Raw genomic sequence first — 19,298 nt, 5'->3', positions numbered from 1 at the left:
TTCTGTAAATAANTCTTTTGTGTCTGTATGAATTTATGACCGCGCGGAATCTCCATAGCCAATTTTCCATTTTTTATTAATGAAATTTATAGTAAGATGAAAATCCGTTGACTTTTAAAATCGTGAGGGTTCAAGTCCCTCTATCCCCAGCTCTACACGACCTTTACCACAATGATGCTGCCCATAGATCAAATTATTTCGTGGATTGGATTTCACTTGACTGTCTATGGCTCCATTGCGTGTGCTCGGGGTAGAAGTTTTGTATAAATGTATCGCCATGCTATATATATATGTATATATATATCGAATCATATAAACACACAAGTATCAAGTATGGCTCTAGTGTCTCTAGTCGCATACCTAAAATACTTCATGTTTGGTTTTGTCATCACCATTTTGGTGGTTTGTGTCTCGACATGATTCGCTTCTTATAAAATAATTGTCTACTTTAATACTTAAAATTATACTATAATACTGATTTAGAATTAAAAAGAGAAAACAAAACAAAACTGTTTGTTCACTTCAGATGAACTCTACTTTATTCCTTCACGGTCTCTATACGCCAAATATCTGTTTCTTCATTCGACAAAAAAACCTCCAATCTCATGTCAATGTTTTGTCTTTAGATACTATCATACTCTCTCTCGCTCAGAGAGCTAATGTCTCTAGGACTGTCGGAGTTCGCCGACGGCGTAGCGGCGCGGAGTCTCAGCGAGATCTCAGAGGTAGACGCCGTAAGAATCGGAGCTGATATCGTATCTGCAGCAAGACGTCTCATAGCGCTTTTGAGGTCTATCGGAGATTGTCAATGGCTTCATCATCCACCCGTTATTGCTGAAGCTATTAGAAGGTGACAAAAGAAGCTTCACCTTTACTCTTATCTCCTGAGTTTTGATCGGACGGTTTAGATTCATTTTGTTATCTTTCTTTTAGTATCTTCTGGTCCCTAAAGGTTGGATCTTTGTTGGAGTCTGATTGAATTTATTCCTGAAAGGTTTGATTTTTTTCTTTTCTGATCATGTAATTAAATGCGAGTGTTGTTGTGTTCTTTAAGGTATGATGAGCTTTGGATGCCGTTGATTTCTGATCTAACGGTTGGTTTAAAGCCTCCAATGATTTTGCCTCCTATTGATATTGAATGGGTTTGGTTTTGTCATTCTTTGAATCCAGTAAGCTCTGTTTCCTTCTCTTAGTTAACAAAGATTCTGATTTGATCGGGAATTATAGTTATGATCTTATCTTTGTTAGGTGAGTTATAGGGATTATTGTCAAAAGAGATTCTCAAAACTTATAGGGAAGCCTGCTATTTACGATCAAGAGAACGAGGATTACGCGGTTCTACAATGCGAAAAGGTTTGGGTTTTACGGTACCCGTTGGAGAGTTTTGAGAACAGAGCTGATCCTGATTCAGTTGAGACAGTTTCTTCAGTGAATGAAGATGTGAAAACTCTAGTAGAGAAGCAGAGGTTACTTTGGGAGAAGTTTTCAGCACCATATATGTCTGAAACCGTTTACTTGATCGCTGCTCGGTTACGTTACAAAGGGTTCCTGTTGATCTTACACAAGTTCAAAGACGAGATATCTCGTATTATTCCAGCTTCAGATATGCTTCTTATGTGGCTCACACACAAGAGTTACCCGACGGTATATAAAGAGGATGTTGATGAAATGTTGGAAGAGGTTACGAGAAAAGTGGTACGAGTTGGAGAAGCAGTTGAGAAAACGGAAGTGGAAAGAACGAAAAGACTGTGGGATAGTTACTTCAATCAACCTTACGAGAAAGCAGGTGGTGAATTGACGGTAATAGCGAATGAGTCTCGTCTTAGTAAAAGTGCAGTGTTTTATTGGCCTGTCTCTGATATGGACGTTAACACCGCGTATAAGTCCGTTCGACCTAGATTTGTTTTGGAAGTAAGTTCTTGCTTTTGATGTAAATGACTTGACTCTGAAGTAAGTTGTCTTTTTTTTGAGTCTATCTGAAGATGATTATTTTTCGCAGTTGTGTATATTTATAAGGCTGAATCCAAAAGCAGAGCGGAATGAGTCTAGAGATCGAAGTTTCCTTCGTTTGAGAGTTGCTAGATGTCATAGGAAGCTGCAGCTAGACAAGAAAATGACAGATTTGTCTCGCGATGGGACGTGGCAAAAGGGTTGGCATCTTTACTGCGAGTTTGGGACGTTAGGGGTTGTATTGGAATCACATCATGAACGTCCTCGTGGGATTTGCTTCAGAAGTGGGAAACCTGAAGGGGTGATTGAGTTTCCGTGGAATGATCTGTTACGAGCACATTCATTAGCATCTGGTAGGTTTCTCGGTAAGCAAGTAAGTGTGTTTGCTTCGGTTACGCCCCCGGTTCAAGCGCCCTACTTGCTGAGATTTGTGCCGGATCGAGTTACGGATGATTCAGGTGCTATGATATCTGATTCAGTTCAAAGAAGTAACAACTTCCGTCCTCAAGAAGGAAGGTGGCTTACACGGACCGTTCTTGATCATGCAGGGCGGGAATGCTTTGTTATCCGCATCCGGTAAGCTCCACAATCTATCTGTTGAGAACTTGTTTTCCTTCTGAACTGATTCTAAATTTGGTTTAGAGTCGGAAAAGGAGTGTTTAAACGTGGAGGTGAAATTCCATCCCCAGTTAAATCAGAGGAGCGGATAACAGAGATTCGTGTAGGTTCTTGGTCTTATATCGAGGGCTCAATCGGTAAAGCTCCAGGTACATTGACTTAGGAAGACAAGAAGATATTTTTTTAGCGTTTGAGTTTGCAAAATATATATTTTTAGAAAAACTGAAAAATATGGTTTCTATTTTAAGAAAGTCGAGAATGAAACAGTAGCAGTCTTGAGCAGTAGAAGTGTACCGATCATCGTGTTTTCTCATCTAGTACAGGGAAGGTTGTTGGAACCGTGACGCCTAAAGAACCAGTTGAGGATTGGGAGGCTGGTTGGGAATTTTCGACTGGAGACGAATTGCGTATCCGTTGGGACTCATCAGGAGCTATCTCAGAGCTAGGTCTATATTCAAGAAACCCTGGTTCGCTGGTATGGTTTCAAGATTCAAGATTTTTCATCACGTTTTTCTAACCGCTTTCTGACGTCTTTGGTAATATAGGTTCGGCTACTAACTGGACGAAGAATGCAATATAAAGGAGAAGATGAAGAAGACGAGGAAGGTTTTGCAACATTGGTTAGATCAACAGAAGAAAATCCAACAGAAAAAGCAACTGCTCTAATCGACTGGAAGCATCAAGCTGTGGAGTTTCTCCCCGAGGAAGATGCGGTTTTCGTCTTGCTGTTGTCGGTATCGATTCTAAGAAGTGTAACACATAGAAGAAGAGAAGATGTTGGTAAGTTGTTGGTACGGAAGAGGATAACCGAAGCTACCGGTGAACGGGACTGGGGATCAGTTGTCGTCGATGCTTCATCGTCAAATGTATCTTCTTCTACAAGTCCTTACGTAGAACCATGGTATCGAAACTCCGGTAAGGTTATGGCCTCGGAGGAGAAAGTACAAGTTGCGAGATATCCATATCCTGTTATGAGCTATTCTAATGTTGATGGTGGTGATAATTTGTACAAACACGTAATATTCGGGTGAAAACTTCAAAGAAATTGCATAATTTTTTAGTCAGATGGATTGGATTCTTGGTATGTCTTTTATCAACTAGACTGCTTTGCTTAATATATTGTAAGTTAGCTATCAACTTATAGATCGTTGAGCATCGTTCATACTTGAGTATTTGCTGGTTCAAAAGGCCAGAAATGAGATGTGTTGTCTAGTAGGATACCTCAAATTTTATAGAGTTGGAGGACTTACCTAAACAGAATCTTTAGGATCCGACAATGTACAAGATATATACTTTGCTTGTCTTACCACTCCATACTTTTGAGTCGCTTACACCTTATTAAATGACAAGTGTTACTACATTTGAGGGTTTGGCGTTTATAGCACCGTGGTCTAAGTAGCATATTGTCTCACTTGTTTAGTTATCCAAGCTATTGTAGGGTCTCACTTGTTTAGCATGTGCATTTTGTTCCCCTTACCCTGCAGTCTCCAAAATTACAAATGATTTTTTATTTTATTTTTGGGTAATAAGTATTTGGTTTAGTAAAATGGATTTTTATAAAATTTTGAAAAGAGTCCGGAGATAAACATTTTAGTGTAGGAAAAGTTTAAAAAAGTCGTTCTCGCATGGCCTAGGAAGAGACTTTGATGTAAAAAAATCAGAGTGTAGTGTTTTTTTTTTGAGTGGTCTACTTCTCTATTTGGATGTGAAGGATAAGCTATAAACTGATAAGATAAAAAGACCCAAAGTCAAGCATCTACATGTCTTCTGTTATTACCATTGCAGCTAAAATGTACAAAAGCGTAAAAGCATTACAAAAGCGGGATAACACATAGAAACAGACACACAAACAAACTCATACACGCACGCAGAAGAGAACTCTTTGGCCTACAGAAGCAAAAAGAAACAAGACTTTGTAAACGACCACTTGATGTTGTCAGAACGCCAGCGCTTAAGGGCACTCTGTTTTTGTTCCTCTTTTTCAAGATTTGTGTTAGAGATCACATGCCGTAAGTAGGAGGAGGGCTCCTTGGTCCAGTCTCTGATCCTGATCCTCCTGCTGCCTTATCGAACGCATCCGACGACCGCCTCCTAAACCGAAAGGGTTCCTTTCCTCCTGCGTTTGCTCCGTTCACATCCCAAAAATGATCCCTTCTCGTTAGTAAACCTCATACATTCACTTTAAACCATACAACTCTGACTCATTTAATGAAATGTAACCATCCACATACTAGTCAAATGTTAGGTAACGTATAACAACATCTGACAAGACAACACACCTAATCACATAATCACCAAACTGGTGTATCAAATCATAGTGGATACTATGAGACAAAACCTTATGCTATATTGTCGACACACACTTACTTCTATACCTAAATCTAATAGTAATCACACTATACATTAATAGACATATATCAAGAAATGACAAGACTACCCTTCAACGAATTAAGTGACTGTGCTGTTTCACCTAACTAACAATGATACGAAACTGGTAAAGTAAAAAAAACACTCACCGGAGAACGGAGAAAGAGGCGGAGAGAAAGGAGACAGCGGCGGAGTTGAACCGGCAGGCGACGCCGGAGCTGAACCGCCTTGGTAACCTGGTGGTTTTATAATCATGATGCTACGTGTAACTTTCACAGCCTCTTCCGGCGAATCCTCACCGTACGATCTCGCACTTCCACCTTCAGATTGATCTAATAACCACAGCCATTAAAAAATTACATCAAATCAAACGATCTAATCGGATCGATCATCAGGTTTAAATACTTCAGTGCATGTTTTTACTAATTTTAAGATTCGTTGATTCAATCGGTTTCAATTTTATAGCAATAACACGCCCTACCATTGCCTGAGCTAGGTCGGAAACTGAAGGTATGGTGTTTCCGAAGCTTGCCAAGGCCGTTCTCTGGCCGTGGACCAGCGACGGTATCATCCCAGAGATGATCAAGTAAGCCCATAAAGAGGTTGAAATTGATAAGAATCTAAAGTTTTTGGGGTCTTTTTTGGATATTTTCTTAAAACTGTTGTTGTTGTTGTAGTAAGAGAGATTCAATAATTCAACAAGGAGGCGATGATTTAAAGGCGAATGAAAAGATCTGAACCGTTGATCTGTATCTGACGTGGCGTCTGGATCATAGCTCTACGTAAAGGTGGATAAGGTCGAGTGTGGGACCCGATAAGGTCGAGATATTTAGATCAGAGTGCCACGTGGCTTTCATCGGAGGGTCATTAATGCGTCTCACGTGACCGCATCTTTCGCTCTCTTTTTTAATTTATTTACGGTTGTATCCTTAGCTTTATCTTCATTGAGTTTAAAATACCTCTCGATTTATGTTTATTTACAATGTTACCCTTCCCTTTTGATCTTAGCCGCCAACACAAAAGAGACCAAGTTCTCTCTTTCAGTTAATATCGGAGCTCTATTTTGTTTGTTTTTTTTTTTTTTTTTCCTTCTAGTATCCGAGCATGAAAAGCATGACAATTAGATGTAATTTTAATTTTGTTAATCATTCTTTCAATTGTTTCTACGGCAACTCAATTCTATTATCATAAGAAAAGTGTTGCATAATCCATACAATCATTCAAACAAATAAAGAAAATTAAACATAATTTTGATGAAAAAATGGAAATGATTTTACACTTCCAAAAGAATATCTTATGCAACAAAATAAACCAGTTAAGTTTTCTCTTCGTACAAACTCATAAAAAACTAATATCTTTTTTTTTTGTCAGCAAAAAAAAACTAATATCTTATGAATGAAAATTTTCTTATATTGTTGGAGATAGCAACTAAACCATGTTTTTAAAAATAAGATACACATATTTTCTTTGTATTTGTTATAAGTGATGTTTAAAGTTTTTATACAAAAATTAAAAAATATATAATTTACATCTTTTTTATAAAAACATTATTCCCTCTGTCATTTAAAAATTGATGGTTTGTGATTTTTTCATGTTATACAAATATTGATTTTCCATCACTTTTAGCTAGTTAATATTAAACTTTTATAAATTTTAAGAAACAATTATTAAGAAAATTTTAAAATCTGAATAGTCACTGATCTACAATTATATAATACTTTTTTAGTTAAAAACAATAATGTATATAAAGTGACCTTAGTGCAATGGTCAATAATAAGTCCTTAATGCATTTGGCTAATAGTCGGCCTGTTGTGATCCAACGGTTGACAAAAAAAAAACAATAATGTATTTAAAATTAATAATCATTTTTTTTTCTTTTTTTTCCGCCAATAATCATTATTTCTTAATTTGTGTAAAACTCCTCAAACATCAATCTTTTAGGAACAGTGTAAAAGAGTATTAAATAAATGAATTCAACCAATAGCTACATACAATGTAAAATATGATTGATTAAAATAAATTAAATATGATTAAAATAAATTAAATACATTTAATTTTTGCCTAAAATTTTTTAAACATCATTTAAATGAAACAAAATTATGTTAAAACATCAATTAAAATAAAATAGAGAGAGTATATATTAATAGAAGAACAAAATATTATTACATTTTTTGATAAGGGTCTATAAATGTAAATCTATAATTTTAATATTAATAATTAATAAACTTTTATAAATTTTAAGAAACAATTATTAAGAAAATTTTAAAATCTGAATAGTCACTGATCTACATTTATATAATACTTTTTTAATTAAAAACAATAATGCATATGAAGTGACCTTAGTGCAATGGTCAATAATAAGTCCTTAATGCATTTGGCTAATAGTCGGCCTGTTGTGACCCAATGGTTGACAAAGAAAAAACAATAATGCATTTAAAATTAATAATTATTTTTTTTTCTTTTTTTCCCGCCAATAATCATTATTTCTTAATTTGTGTAAAACTTCTCAAACATCAATCTTTTAGGAACAGTGTGAAAGAGTATTAAATAAATGAATTCAACCAATAGCTACATACAATGTAAAATATGATTGATTAAAATAAATTAAATATGATTAAAATACATTTAATTTTTGCATAAATTTTTTTAAACATCATTTAAATGAAACAAAATTATGTTAAAACATCAGTTAAAATAAAATTGAGAGAGTGTATATTAATAGAAGAACAAAATATTATTACATTTTTTGAAAATGGTCTATAAATGTAAATCTATAATTTTAATATTAATAATTAATAAACTTTTATAAATTTTAAGAAACAATTATTAAGAAAATTTTAAAATCTGAATAGTCACTGATCTACAATTATATAATACTTTTTTAGTTAAAAACAATAATGCATATGAAGTGACTTTAGTGCAATGGTCAATACTAAGTTCTTAATGCATTTGGCTAATAGTCGGCCTGTTGTGACCCAATGGTTGACAAAGAAAAAACAATAATGCATTTAAAATTAATAATCATTTTTTTTTCTTTTTTTCCGGCCAATAATCATTATTTCTTAATTTGTGTAAAACTCCTCAAACATCAATCTATTAGGAACAGTGTGAAAGAGTATTAAATAAATGAATTCAACCAATAGCTACATACAATGTAAATTATGATTGATTAAAATAAATTAAATATGATTAAAATAATTTAAATACATTTAATTTTTGCATAAATTTTTTTAAACATCATTTAAATGAAACAAAATTATGTTAAAACATCAATTAAAATAAAATAGAGAGAGTATATATTAATAGAAGAACAAAATATTATTACATTTTTTGATAAGGGTCTATAAATGTAAATCTATAATTTTAATATTAATAATTAATAAACTTTTATAAATTTTAAGAAACAATTATTAAGAAAATTTTAAAATCTGAATAGTCACTGATCTACAATTATATGATAATTTTTTAGTTAAAAACAATAATGCATATGAAGTGACCTTAATGCAATGGTCAATAATAAGTCCTTAATGCATTTGGCTAATAGTCGGCCTGTTGTGACTCAATGGTTGACAAAGAAAAAATAATAATGCATTTAAAATTAATAATCATTTTTTTTCTTTTTTTCCCGCCAATAATCATTATTTCTTAATTTGTGTAAAACTTCTCAAACATCAATCTTTTAGGAACAGTGTGAAAGAGTATTAAATAAATGAATTCAACCAATAGCTATATACAATGTAAAATATGATTGATTAAAATAAATTAAATATGATTAAAATAAATTAAATACATTTAATTTTTGCATAATTTTTTTTAAACATCATTTAAATGAAACAAAATTATGTTAAAACATCTTTTAAAATAAAATAGAGAGAATATATATTAATAGAAGAACAAAATATTATTACATTTTTTGAAAATGGTCTATAAATGTAAATCTATAATTTTAATATTAATAATTAATAGTATTTTTTCTGGCTATGAATTAATTACGGTTCTCGATCATATTTAGTACTAGTATATTGAATATGTTATACAGCATCAAAAAGAGTTTATAAAAATAATATTGTACAGTGATTAGTTATTAATAATTTTCAAATTCAATAATATTTTAAGTTCCTAATAATATATTTTAAATTTATCTTTGTTTGTACGTTGTTTTTTTTTGGTATTGTTGTTTGTACGTTGATTGGGAAAAACACTTTGTGACTTAAGTGCCAGTCATGGCCTATATAAAAAAATCATTAAAGTATTTGACCATATAATTATATGATATATGCAACTTGCTCGTCATTATCATGCAACAACGATATCAATGCTCTCTGCTTTTCTTCTTTTATCCTGTATCAAAACTTTTCTTCCCAGGATTTTTCATTAAATTATCTCACATAATTTAATACTATTATATATATAATCTGAAATTGTTGATGCCATTAAAATCAAACATACAAAAGCAACTTAGTTTTACTACTACCAGATAAATTAATGAGATTATATTGAATTGAGACACGATTAATGGTTTTTTAATTTGATTAAACATTCTATGGGATTAATGGTTGTTTATACATACAACCATTAAACAACCATTAAACTCAAACAAAAGCAACTTAGGAACTCATATTTTGTGCTTTTGTTTGGTACGAGATTAATGGTTGTTTAATTTGATTAAACATTCTAATACGTTTATATAATGGGCCTCAATTTAGAAGACACATAAATAAAAACATCAACCAAAACAAAAATTTTGATCAAACAACGACCAAAAAAAAAAAAAAGACAATTATTTTGGTTTTTCGTTGACATTGAAGAATCACAAAGAAACCATAATCTCTTTTGATTTTAGAATTTTCAGAATAAACTCATTGCTGATGACTCATTCTCAAAATTATTGTATCACGTCTGACTGAATTGTTCTTGAGAAGTGGGTACAAACAGACAACTTTTTTTTTGTCAAACTTAATTAATTCATTCATATAACTTAAAGGTTTTCAACTCTAACTGGGGATGATTCATCTAGAGAAGGTAGATAAACTTTATCAATAGAGTTAGCTAACTTGCAATGAAAGGCAGAGAAGTAAAGAGAGACATGCTAGTCTAATAGAAAAGTGAGAAACTTTTTTTTTTGGACAAACTAAACTTAATTTAATATTTGTCCAAAAAAAAAGAAAAGTGAGAAACTAAACTTATATTTCCTAGGTCGATTCAAGTTCAAGGAATTTTGGATCAATGTAAATCTTAAGACATCCAATTCTATTAAGGTCGGAGACACGATTCACCTAACTAAATAAATCTGTGCCATTAAATGAGGTACCATACGATATACGGAAAAGAAACAAATCAATTAATCTTAGGAGTATTTTTGAATACCTCTATATTCATCAATCCACCAAAACCCAAACACACACAAAATAGAATCAAAATGATAAATTTTATTATTATTTACCGGGCGAGTACTTTCTAAAACTTAAAATTTATAAACATAGGTACTTTGAACAGAGATTACAAAACGAACGACAAGCTACTCTCATTGGCATCTCGAAAATATTCATTGCGGCAGATAATATGATTGGACGTATATTGGGACATCATCATTATCATTTTCAATTTTCTATTAGATTTCTAAGAAACTGATCCTGAATAATAAACCAATCGATTTTGTGCTATGAATCTTGAAACCAACTATATTTTCATTGAATATAGTCCCAATCAATCGGCCGGGATTCGACATATGGATTAGGGCATTTTTTTTGCCAGCATGTGAATTAGGGCATTATATGTTTTTTTTTTTCTTTTTTTTTTTGTGTGTAACAGCGCATATACATTATATGTTAAGATACCAATTTATAGTTCCTTCCGAATAATTAAAATCGTAATTCACATGCACATTACGAGTATAATTTTTTTCTATATTCTTTTAATTAGAATTGAGTATAGCATATAGATTATAGATAGAAGAAAATAAAAATCAAATTCTGCAATTAAAACTGCAGAGGCATTGCTTGCTCCAGGGCATTCACCCGGCGCCTGTTCCATTCTTGTGCTTCGAATTGCATAGATCAACACACAGTTTGGGTTCACATGGTCCTTGTAATTGAATATATTCATGACACAGTTCTTGTCTTTGCATCTCCTTTACCACCAGCAGCCCTGATACAAATATTTAATTATAATCTCAAATTTTCTGTTATAAAATAAAAAGCAATGATAAGAAGAATACTATCAAATAAAGGAGAAGACATGTGAAAATACGTAATATGAATTTTTATTTAAAAATATTAATCGGCATAATATGTAAGTGTAAATCAAACCTAGAACGAGGAAGACCATGAAGATAGCAATAACAAGGGTTTTAGACATCTTTGTTGATATAATTAAATTGAAAACTTCAAAATTAACAGTTATGGGTGTGATAGTTAGGTACACGTGAAGACCATATATATAAAAAAATCAGATGCATGTGATTAAATCATTAAAAATTAATAGAAAAATAGATTTTGTAAATGACTAAGTATAATCTAAATGACTAAAAATTAAAAGAAAATTAGATTATGTAAATGACTAAAGTGTAGAAGATGATATTTTTTATATATGCAAAGTGATTACATAAGGGTATATATACTAGAACAGAGGAGGAGACTCTAGGTTTGTACAAGAAAGCAATGTTCCTTATTAGATACAATCAGATATTACGATATTAAAGAGTGTTGATACTGCGTATCCTTGACACGTTCCCTCAAGATGGAGGAGCCTTGCGGACACCAATCTTGTCTCGTAGAAGGAGAAAATGCGTCCTTGGGAGAGGTTTAGTTAGCGCGTCTGCTAACTGGGCTCTAGTGTTGACGTGATCGACATGAAGCATCCCTTGCTGAACTTGTCCACGGATGAAATGATAATCGATCGCAATGTGCTTCATACTAGAATGAAACACTGGATTAGCACATAAGAATGTGGCTCCTACATTGTCACAGTACACAACAGGAGCAACATGAAAAGGAATGCCAATTTCTGTAAGTAAGCTGCAAATCCACCGAATCTCTGAAGCTGTGTTCGCCACTGCTCGATACTCGGCTTCTGTCGAGGATCTTGCGACTCCTTTTTGCTTTTTCGCGGTCCAAGAGATGGGATTCCGACCTAGATAGACAATGTAGGCATTAGTTGATACATTATCATCAGAGTCACCTGTCCAGTCTGCGTCAGAGAAGGCATGTAGTGTGAGATCATTCTTCGCAAAAAAGAAGATGCCATGAGTGGTTGTGCCAGCCAAATATCTGAGAATTCGCTTTGCTGCTTGCCAATGAGCTTTGGTGGGACGATGCATAAACTGTGATAAGCGATTAACAGCATATGAAATATCCAGTCGCGTGAATGATAGATATTGAAGACTTCCCACAAGTTTGCGAAACACGGTTGGATCAGAGAGAGGGTTGCTGGAGGTGAGAGTGAGTTTTGGGGAAGTGGCCATCGGTGTACAGACAGGATTGGCATTGATCATGTTGTGACGGTGAAGCAGGTCTAAAATGTATTTGCGTTGTGACAAGTGAAGACCCTGCAATGTTTGATGAGCTTCAAGGCCTAAAAAATAATTGAGATCCTCCGGGTCCTTGATTGAGAATCGATCAGTAAGAAGATGAAGAATGTGTTGTATTGTAGACCGTTGATTGCCTGTGATCAAAATATCATCGACATAGACCAAGAGATAAATCCAGTCCGTACCATGATGAAGAACAAAAAAGGATGTATCGGCCAAGGAGTTTTTGAAGCCAAGAGAGAGGAGGTAGGTCTTCAATTCAGTAAACCAGGCTCGTGGAGCCTGCTTGAGTCCATATATCGCCTTTCTTAACCGACATACATGATTGGGTTTGTCTGGATCAACAAACCCCGGAGGTTGCTCCATGTACACCTCTTCATTCAATGTCCCCTGAAGAAACGCGTTATTCACATCAAGTTGTTGTATTGGCCACGACCTTTGGACAGCAACATCAAGCACCAAACGAAGCGTTATAGATTTGATCATGGGGCTGAAAGTTTCTGTGTAATCACGACCTAGCTGTTGGTTATAGCCTTTGGCAACAAGACGTGATTTACACCTGCCAAGAGAACCGTTAGGGAGAAACGTATTTTTATAGACCCACTTACAGACGACAATGTTCTTGTTGAAAGGACGAGGGACCAAGTCAAGCGTCTGATTGCGAGCGAATGCATCAATTTCTTCAGACATAGAGCCTCTCCATCGTTTGTCTTTTAGGGCCTGGTTCACGGTCAATGGTTCAGCTGGAATGGAGGTGGAAAGAGCGGCTGAAAGATTGAATTTAGGTTTGGGTTGTCTCTGTCGCATGTGTCGCTATTGTTCGAGACAACATCGGGTGAAGCTGATCGAGTCGATTCAATTGAATTGTCTGAAATCATACCTGGGTGAAGGTCAGCAGTCGATGGTCTCGGTGGTAGCAGCCGCGGCGTTATGAGTGGCGGAGAGGACGGAACAACAAAGACTGATGGGAGGGAGACAGTTGGAACAACAATGGGATCCGAAGATTTTGGGAGGATGAGAGATGAGTAAGGAAAGCTTTTCTCATCAAAAACCACATGGCGTGAAGCATATACTCGACCCGAGCTTGGATGTAGACAGAAATAAGCGCTTTGAGTCAAGGAATATCCCAGAAACACACATGGAGCGGATCGGTTGTCCAGCTTGTGATTTGTGTAGGGTCTCAGCCAAGGAAACAGAGGCACCCAAAAATGCGAAGTTTTGAGTAGTTAGGAGAGACACCAAAGAGTATTTGAGACGGAGACAGCATTGCTAAGACTGTCGTGGGTAGGCGGTTGATGAGATAAACTGCTGTGGCAAAGGCGTAAGTCCAGTAGGTTTTAGGCATTGTAGCGCAAGACAGCAGAGACAGACCAGTTTCCACAATATGTATGTGCTTCCTTTCAGATATTCCATTGGGTTATGGGGTATGCGGTGGTGAGGTGAAATTTGAGATGCCAGCAGAAGAGAGAAACGGTCTGAACGCAATGAATTCCCCTCTGTTGTCGGAGTATAAGGTGCCAATTCTTGTATTGAATCGATTTTCTACTAGTGCTTTGAAAGGAATGAAAGTTTCACGAACTTGAGATTTGGTTTTAAGAGATATAGCCAGGTATAGCGAGTGTAATGATCTATAAGAACGAGATAGTATTTAAAGTTGTCAATAGAGGTTATAGGAGAGGTCCAGACATCTGTAAAAATAAATTCAAGAGGACGAGTAGAAGTGATCGTTGTTTGAGAAAAGGGAAGCTTATGGCTTTTATTGAGAGCACAGTCATTGCAAAAATTATTATGAGAGGTAGATTTAGAAAAAGGAAGGGAAAAAGTAGAAACAAGAGATTGAAGTATTGAGGAAGATGGATGGTCTAAGCGAGAGTGCTAGTCAGCCATGGAGGGTTTGGTGGAAGACGAAGCAAAAAATGAGGAGATAGGAGATGGATAGGTAGGCCACTCGTAAAGCTCAGCTCTAGCCTTGCCTTGCAGCAACGGGACCCCCGACTTCAGATCCTTCACCTGCAAATGAGCAGGAGCAAATTCAACCGTAACGTTATTAGCATTACACAGACGATAGACAGAGATAAGGTTTTTATGAATTTTAGGAACACAAAGGACATTTTTGAGAGTTAAGGGTCGAGAGGTAGAGGGTAGTGAAAGTGAACCAGTGTGTTTGATGGAGAGTGCTGAACCGTCACCAACAGTGACACTATCACCACCTTGATACGGATGATGAAGGGACAAGTTGTGGAGGTCACTTGTCATGTGGTGAGTGGCACCGCTATCCATGATCCAAGGATCAGAGGACTGAGGAGGAGCAAGAGCCAGATTTGCGCGAGGTTGCCATGGACGAAACGGAGAGGGAAGCAGGGCATTGGAAGAGCCGGACTGGTTCATGTGGAATTGTGGACAGCGTTTGGCACTGTGACCAAAAACTCCACACAACTGGCACTTCCCTTGATATCCTCTAGCACCACGATAATCCTGGCGAGACGAGGAGTGATGATTGTTGTTGTTGTTGTTCCAATGTTGTTGTTGACGGGGGTGATGTTTGCCTTGATACGGTTGAGGACCAGAGGCAACATTAGCGGAGATGGGGACAGGTTTAGAAACAGAGTAGAAGGCAGCAAGCAGCTTGGCTTCTCTGTTGAGAAGTTTTTCCACAATCTCAGAAATAGAGGGAGGAGTTTCACGGCCTTCAATTGGGTCCACCACAGATTTGTATTCTTCGGGTAAGCCTTCAAGAATGTATTCAAGTGTTTCCTGATGGTCGACAGGTTTTCCAAGGAGGGCGAGTTTTTCAAAGCGAATGAGGAACCCTTGAACATAGTCATCAATGGATTTGTCACCTTTAGTGGCTTGCTTCAGTTGGATCCGAAGTTGTTGAATATGGCCCCAGCTTGGGCTAGCATAGGTGGAGGCAATCGTTTTCCACATGGATTGAGAGGAGGTGGTGGAGGAGACCAGCGGTTGAATGGAGGAGCAGAGAGTGCCGAGTAAACCACTGTAAATGAGCTTGTCCTGGCGGCGCCATGTTGCATATGCGGGATTTGGGGTAACTTGATCGTTGGTTGTGGTGCTTTGAGCAGGCGCTGGTTTGGAGCCATCGAGAAAGCCTGCAAGATCGTATCCGTCAAGCAGTGAGTGGACCTGAACTTTCCAGGTCAGGTAATTCGTGGACGTGAGCTTGGTGATGTTGCTCATGTTAACGTGAAGAACTGATTGAGAAACGTCGATTGTTTCAGCAGCCATGAAAACAGAGTAAAATAGAGAAAATGGAAAACAGAGATGGGAAAGAAGTAGAAGAAGAAGAAGGGAAAAGCGGCTGCAGAGAAAAAAATATTTTAGGGTATCGTTATAGCTCTGATACCATGTAGAAGATGATATTTCTTATATATGCAAAGTGATTACATAAGGGTATATATACTAGAACAGAGGAGGAGACTCTAGGTTTGTACAAGAAAGGAATGTTCCTTATTAGATACAATCAGATATTACGATATTAAAGAGTGTTAATACCGCGTATCCTTGACATAAAGATCAGAGTAAGTCATAGGAAATATTTTTGAAAATTGACTACAAGTGTCAAAACATATAAGAATGTTTCTTAAAAAAAAAAACAGATAAGAATGTCATTTAGTAGTCAACAAAGAATTAAATGCATAAGTCTCTTAAGTACATTAATTCAAACTTTTTATTATAAATTAAATTTTAAATAATAATGAAATAAGGTAACCAATCAGTTTTTTTTGTGTGTTTGTTTTAGACAAACCAAAGTAACCAGTCAGTTAAGGGCATCTATGGATACTCATTTAACAACTGTTCCTTCAAAAAAATGAATGGTTATTTTTCTATTGTAATTCTAAAAGAGAGTGGTGGATGCTATTGAGCAATTGTAGGTTATACCCTTTTTAAGTGAAATGGTTATGCAGTAACAACTATCTGTATATTTTTTACTATATACATCTATCACTAGAAGAAAACAGGCGGTTAGCGACTACACTATTAGTCACTTTGTAGTTGTATAAACTGTGTTTACGACCAAATAGCGACTAACTCAAGCAGTCGGAGATCGAGAGTCACTAATTTATGTAGTCGTATTTATAGTCGCCTTTTAGCGACTACTGTACGACCAAAAAATGTAGTCGTTATATGGTCATGAAGTAGTCGTCTCGTAGTCATTAAAATACGACTATATTACGACTATAGTGTGATTAATTAGTAACTGAGTGTTTATAGTCGCTATATAGTCACTTACCGTAGTGACTATTTAGAAACTACATTACGACTATTTGGCCACTGATGTTGATTTCAGAATCTGTATGTTACGACTATTTAGCCACTGATGTTGATTTCAAAATTTGAAAGTTTCATATACTAATCTCCCATTATCCTCTTCTTTTCATTCCCATTATCCTCTTCTTTTCATTCTTGTATACCAATTTTAATTGAAAGATTCGAATTTGGAAAGACATAATATCGAAATATTGAAATACACTACATGTTCAAGTTACAGAAATCAAAAGAGCGAGAGATAGAGTTCATACAAAAGTGGCAATGACTTCATACAAAAGAGCGAGAGATAGAGTTCATCCAAGTAGAGTGAGATAGAGTTCATCCAAAAAGAGTTAAGACATAGAAGAAACCTATTAAGCAGCGGTTGATGGAGTTGGAGTTGGATCATCTTGGGGAAGAGTTTATGTGGTTGTCTGTTTGCTTGCAACGAAATTCTCAAACCGCGGATCACATTCCCTCAGAAACTCCTCGACGATTGATAAATGGTAAATCTTGTCCTTCTAAGCAGCAATAACTTTGGATTGCTCAGCTTCACGCACAGCTGTTTCTGCATCACGCCTCCGCAGTTGAGCAGCCTGTTCTTCTATCATGCGTTGAGCTTCCTTCAACTGTTCTTCGAGAGCCACAAAGGTAGAAGAGCCACATGCTTGCTTATGCTTTCCATTGACAAGGCAGTCCTTGAGGCTTCCAACTCCATAAGGTGTTCCTCTTGTATCTTTCTCAGTGGACTTGAAAATAAGAGAAAAGTTAAGATTAGTGGATGACAAATGAAACTACAAGACTATAAATGTGTATTGGTTTTTTAAAAAAGTTACCTCAAGGAAAATTTCTGTATATTCTTCTGTTGTGAGGTCCCGTGGCCGTGATTCTCCATCTGACACAGCAAAAGACTCTGCCTCGAGCTGAGACAACCTCTCTTGAACAGTCTTCTCATAAGTTTCTGCAATCTTCTCTGCATTCCGATCAACATATGTACCATCAGGCTTTGTATGTGCCTTGATAAAAACCTCACCAAGTCGGACTTCTCTTCTCAATTCCTCAACTTGCAATGTTAGCAAAGAAACAGAGATTAACTAAAAAAAATAACAGCTATGTAAGAATTGAAAGTGGCAAAAATAACATCTACTTAACCATTTCGTCTTGAAGCTGTCGATACGACTTTGGCCCTGAGAGGTGGACGTGAGGACCTAGGCCGTTACGGTCAGACATACGGGCATCATAGTAGGTTTTACTCCTTTGTTGTGCTTATTCAGTGTCCCAGTAATCCTCCATCGTAACCCAGAGAGTGTCGCCAATCCAGTTTGGTTGAACTCGACTAGTCCTCACAGTGCTAACCATGTCTTTGATCCGGTTTTGACAGATTCCCTCAAAGTAAGCTTGAACAGTCCTGGTTATCAAAGGATCCCAGGTGTGGGTTTTCTAGAAAAAAAAGAGCTATTGTGAGTGAAAAGAAGACATGTAAAGCTATGTATGAAGGCTAAGTATGAAAGCTATGTAAAAATGAGCTATCCTTACCGCGAACTCAAGGAAGTATCTCTCTTGTTTGTCCCGCGGCACACATGTCTAGCTGTAGAAGGGACCTTCGGATTTGTTTTGAAGAATTTTAGTAATCTTCCGAACAAGTTTCAATCCTTTGTCACGAGTAAACCTCCATACAAATGAACCAATAAAATAAGTAAGATCAACAGAAATGAGATCAATGCAAGACAAGACCACAATCATTGCTATTTGCACAAGACAAGACCACAACCATTTCTATTCGCACAAGACAAGACCAACAGAAATGAGATCAATACAAGACAAGACAAGACCACAGTCATTGCTATTCGCACAAGACAAACCAACAGAAATGAGATCAATACAAGACAAGACCACAGTCATTGCTATTTGCACAAGACAAGACCAAAATCATTGCTATTCGCACAAGACAAGACCACAAACATTTCTATTCGCACAAGACAAGACCACAATCATTGTTATTCGCACAAGACAAGACCAACTTAGAAGCTATTCGCACAAGACAAACCAACAGAAATGAGATCAATACAAGACAAGACCACAGTCATTGCTATTCGCACAAGACAAGACCACAATCATTTCTATTCGCACAAAACAAGACCACAATCATTGTTATTTGCATGTGAAGAGGAAAATCATACCATTGGGTGTTCGGTACGGGTGTGGGAGAGAGGACAGTGGTGAACTTATCCCTGTCTGGAACCACAAGCAATGAATTTAGAGCACGCAACACATCCGACTGTAGTTCGGGCAACACCGGAGAAGATTCTTTTTCAAAGTTGTTCCCTTGAGAAGATGGATGCGATGGATGCGACTGACTTCTCGCCTGAGTTTGAGAGGGTCGAACTGGAGAAGGCGCAGAGACTTCCCGACTTCTGGCCTGACTTCTCGCCTGACTTCTCGCCTGAGTTTGAGAGGGTCGAGCTGGAGAAAGCGGAGAGACATCCCGACTTCTGGCCTGAGTCTGTGGATTGAAGTGGACTTCTTCTGAAGGAGTCCGGTGTAGCTCGAGTGGAGGTGGATGTGTAGA

The 19,298-nt window shown here is 36.3% G+C and overlaps 3 protein-coding genes across 6 annotated transcripts; 1 reads left to right on the top strand and 2 right to left on the bottom strand.

The window, feature by feature from the left end:
• Positions 440–3,632, top strand: LOC104787370. 3 transcript variants are annotated; one of them, XM_010512945.2, is made up of 7 exons: positions 440–850; positions 1,055–1,169; positions 1,249–1,911; positions 2,000–2,526; positions 2,593–2,717; positions 2,892–3,043; positions 3,114–3,632. In XM_010512945.2, exons 1-7 carry the CDS (start codon positions 660–662, stop codon positions 3,597–3,599), a joined length of 2,259 nt encoding a protein of 752 aa, XP_010511247.1. In that variant the 5' UTR covers positions 440–659; the 3' UTR covers positions 3,600–3,632. The 3 variants fall into 3 exon arrangements, with proteins under 3 accessions (XP_010511247.1, XP_019101542.1, XP_019101541.1); XM_019245996.1 differs by having other exon boundaries at positions 481–850; positions 2,892–3,014; positions 3,114–3,592; XM_019245997.1 differs by lacking the exon at positions 3,114–3,632 and having other exon boundaries at positions 475–850; positions 2,887–3,008.
• Positions 4,299–5,629, bottom strand: LOC104787369 (dormancy-associated protein homolog 3-like). 2 transcript variants are annotated; one of them, XM_010512943.2, is made up of 3 exons: positions 5,417–5,629; positions 5,085–5,267; positions 4,299–4,695 (listed from the first exon to the last, which is right to left on the bottom strand). In XM_010512943.2, exons 1-3 carry the CDS (start codon positions 5,529–5,531, stop codon positions 4,562–4,564), a joined length of 432 nt encoding a protein of 143 aa, XP_010511245.1. In that variant the 5' UTR covers positions 5,532–5,629; the 3' UTR covers positions 4,299–4,561. The 2 variants fall into 2 exon arrangements, with proteins under 2 accessions (XP_010511245.1, XP_010511246.1); XM_010512944.2 differs by having other exon boundaries at positions 4,299–4,684.
• Positions 14,339–15,706, bottom strand: LOC104789470. The gene has a single exon (XM_010515165.1). It carries the CDS (start codon positions 15,704–15,706, stop codon positions 14,339–14,341), a length of 1,368 nt encoding a protein of 455 aa, XP_010513467.1.

Source organism: Camelina sativa, chromosome 5 (genome assembly GCF_000633955.1).
Source record: "Camelina sativa cultivar DH55 chromosome 5, Cs, whole genome shotgun sequence".
In the NCBI taxonomy this organism is placed as follows: Eukaryota; Viridiplantae; Streptophyta; class Magnoliopsida; order Brassicales; family Brassicaceae; genus Camelina; species Camelina sativa.
Note: the sequence above shows the minus strand (reverse complement) of the source record. Positions and strands in the feature narration are given on the sequence as shown.